This window comes from Condylura cristata, unplaced genomic scaffold (genome assembly GCF_000260355.1).
Source record: "Condylura cristata isolate star-nosed mole 26May11 unplaced genomic scaffold, ConCri1.0 scaffold00015, whole genome shotgun sequence".
Lineage (NCBI taxonomy): Eukaryota > Metazoa > Chordata > Mammalia > Eulipotyphla > Talpidae > Condylura > Condylura cristata.
Window position 1 is genome coordinate 23,304,184 of NW_004567116.1, and position 2,275 is coordinate 23,306,458.

The 2,275-nt window shown below is 46.4% G+C and overlaps 1 protein-coding gene across 1 annotated transcript; it reads right to left on the minus strand.

Annotated features, from left to right (window-relative positions):
- Positions 1-258: 258 nt before the first annotated feature.
- Positions 259-2,031, minus strand: LOC101623800 (Krueppel-related zinc finger protein 1-like). The gene has a single exon (XM_012725190.1). It carries the CDS (start codon positions 2,029-2,031, stop codon positions 271-273), a length of 1,761 nt encoding a protein of 586 aa, XP_012580644.1. The 3' UTR covers positions 259-270.
- Positions 2,032-2,275: the final 244 nt, after the last annotated feature.

A 2,275-nucleotide genomic window follows, 5' to 3' on the forward strand; every position in this document is an offset into this window, starting at 1 on the left:
ACACTGTGGGTCTTTTGTTGTCTAGTGAAAGTTAGTATTTCGGAAGTCCACTCCTTGCCCACTTGAAATGTCTTTTCTTGCATGATGAGGTGTTAGTTATTGCTGAGGTCTTTTATATTCCCTGTACATAAATCTCTACAAGTGAGTCCTCTGGTGTCTGATAAGAAGTGATTTCAGTCTAAAGACTTCCCCACTCTTACTGCAAATACAAGGCTTCTCTCTTGAGTGTGTCTTCCTATGTGTGCTGAGAGTTGCCTTGTCACTAAAGCCCTATTCACACTCCCTGCATACATACAGCTTCTCCTCAGAATGCATCTGTTGATGTCTCATGAGGGCTAACTTTTGACTAAAGCCTTTCCCACACTCCATACACACAAATGGTTTCTCCTTTGAGTGGGACAGTTTGTGCCTGACTAAATTTGCTTTCTGGTTAAAGCCATGTCCGCATTCCATGCAAACATAAGCCTTCTCCCCAGAGTGTGTCCTCTCATGACTGATGAGGTGTGACTTCTGTCTAAAGCATCGTCCACATTCCCTGCACAAAAAGGGTTTCTCACCCGAGTGTGTCCTCTGATGTGCAGTGAGAGTTGACTTATGTCTAAAGCCTCGCCCACATTCTTTGCACAGGTAAGGCTTCTCTCCTGAGTGTGTCCTCTGGTGCGTAATGAGAGCTGACTTCACACTAAACCTTCGTCCGCACTCTGCACACATATATGGGTTCTCCCCTGAGTGTGTCCTCTGGTGTGTGGTAAGGTTTGACTTATCACTAAAGCCTCGCCCACACTCTTGACACACAAAAGGTTTCTCACCAGAGTGTATCCTCTTATGTTTTATGAGGTACGACTTCTGACTAAAACTCCGGCCACATTCACTGCACAGATGAGGGCTCTCCACTGAATGAATCTGTCGGTGTTTGTTGAGCGTTGACTTATCTCTAAATAGCCTTCTACAGTCATTGCACATGTGAGGCTTCTCCCAGGAGTGGGTCTTCTGGTGTGTGATAAGGTTTGACTTATCCCTAAAAGCTCGCCCACACTCCTGGCACACAAAGGGCCTCTCTCCCGAGTGTGTCCTTAGATGTCGGATGAGGGTTGACTTCTGGCTAAAGCTCCGCCCACACTCCTCACAAGCAAAGGGCTTCTCCCCAGAGTGTGCCATCTTGTGTGTGATTAAGTTTGATTTCTGGCTAAAGGCTTGCCCACACTCGGTGCAGAGATAAGGTTTCTCTCCTGTATGTGATCTCTTATGTGTGATGAGGGCTGACTTATAGCTAAAACTTCGACCACAATCACAGCAAAAATAAGGTTTTCCCCTTGAGTGGTTCCTGTGATGGACGAAGAGGGCTGATTTCTGGTGCAAACCTAGGTCACCATTTCCACACCTGACTACTTCAAATCCAGAGACACCTACCCACTTTAGTATTTTGTCAGTTTCTAAAGGGCTTGCTTTCTCAGCTGAACTGAACTTTATTTCCACTGTTGCCTTGCCTTCCTTTGAGAAGGTTCTTGAAGGAACCCTCTCCCTTGTCCTCTGAAAAAAGGTTTTGGAGTCATTACCTCGGTGTTCTCCTTCCACTCTGTCACTACAGGCACTTTCAGAAGAGAGTGGCTGTTGTGGCTGCTTCTGATATGCTAGGCAGAGATCTGATAGTTGGAGAGTTCCCACAAATACGCCTGGGAGGACCGGAGCTTGATGATCCTGGTGGCAGAGATGTTGACTGCAGAAATCCAGAGTGGAGGAAGAATATGATTGACTTCCTGATTTGGGAATTGCTGAATAGGGGTTGAGCAGATGTTCTCTCTTATTTCTCCAAGGCTCTTCACCCTGCTCTAGCAGAATGACAAGTGTTGGTTTAGAGAGTGGAATTCCCACGGATACCAGGTTACTGTAGTTTTCCAGCATCACATCCTTGTACATTGTCCTTTGAGCATAGCTTAACAGTCTCCACTCATCCTGGGTAAAGTCCACAACTACATCATGGAAGGACACAAATGCTTCTCGTCTCCTAGCTCTTAAGAACCCCAAGGCCATTGTTCTGATGTCCTAAATGGTCTGCAGAAAGGTGTGGTCTATCCTTGCTTAGCCCTGCCTTACTCATGTGAAGCTACCATGCCAATGCACCCCCTTCCCTCAGTCGCAAGTCTATACCTTGAGGGATTTCGGGGGATTTTCACTGGCAGAGGCTAAAGTTGCTTGTGACATGGTTGCAATAATTTCCCACAGTGAGTATAACAACTCTAAGGGATGATGGGTTAGAGGAAGCCCACCAACACAA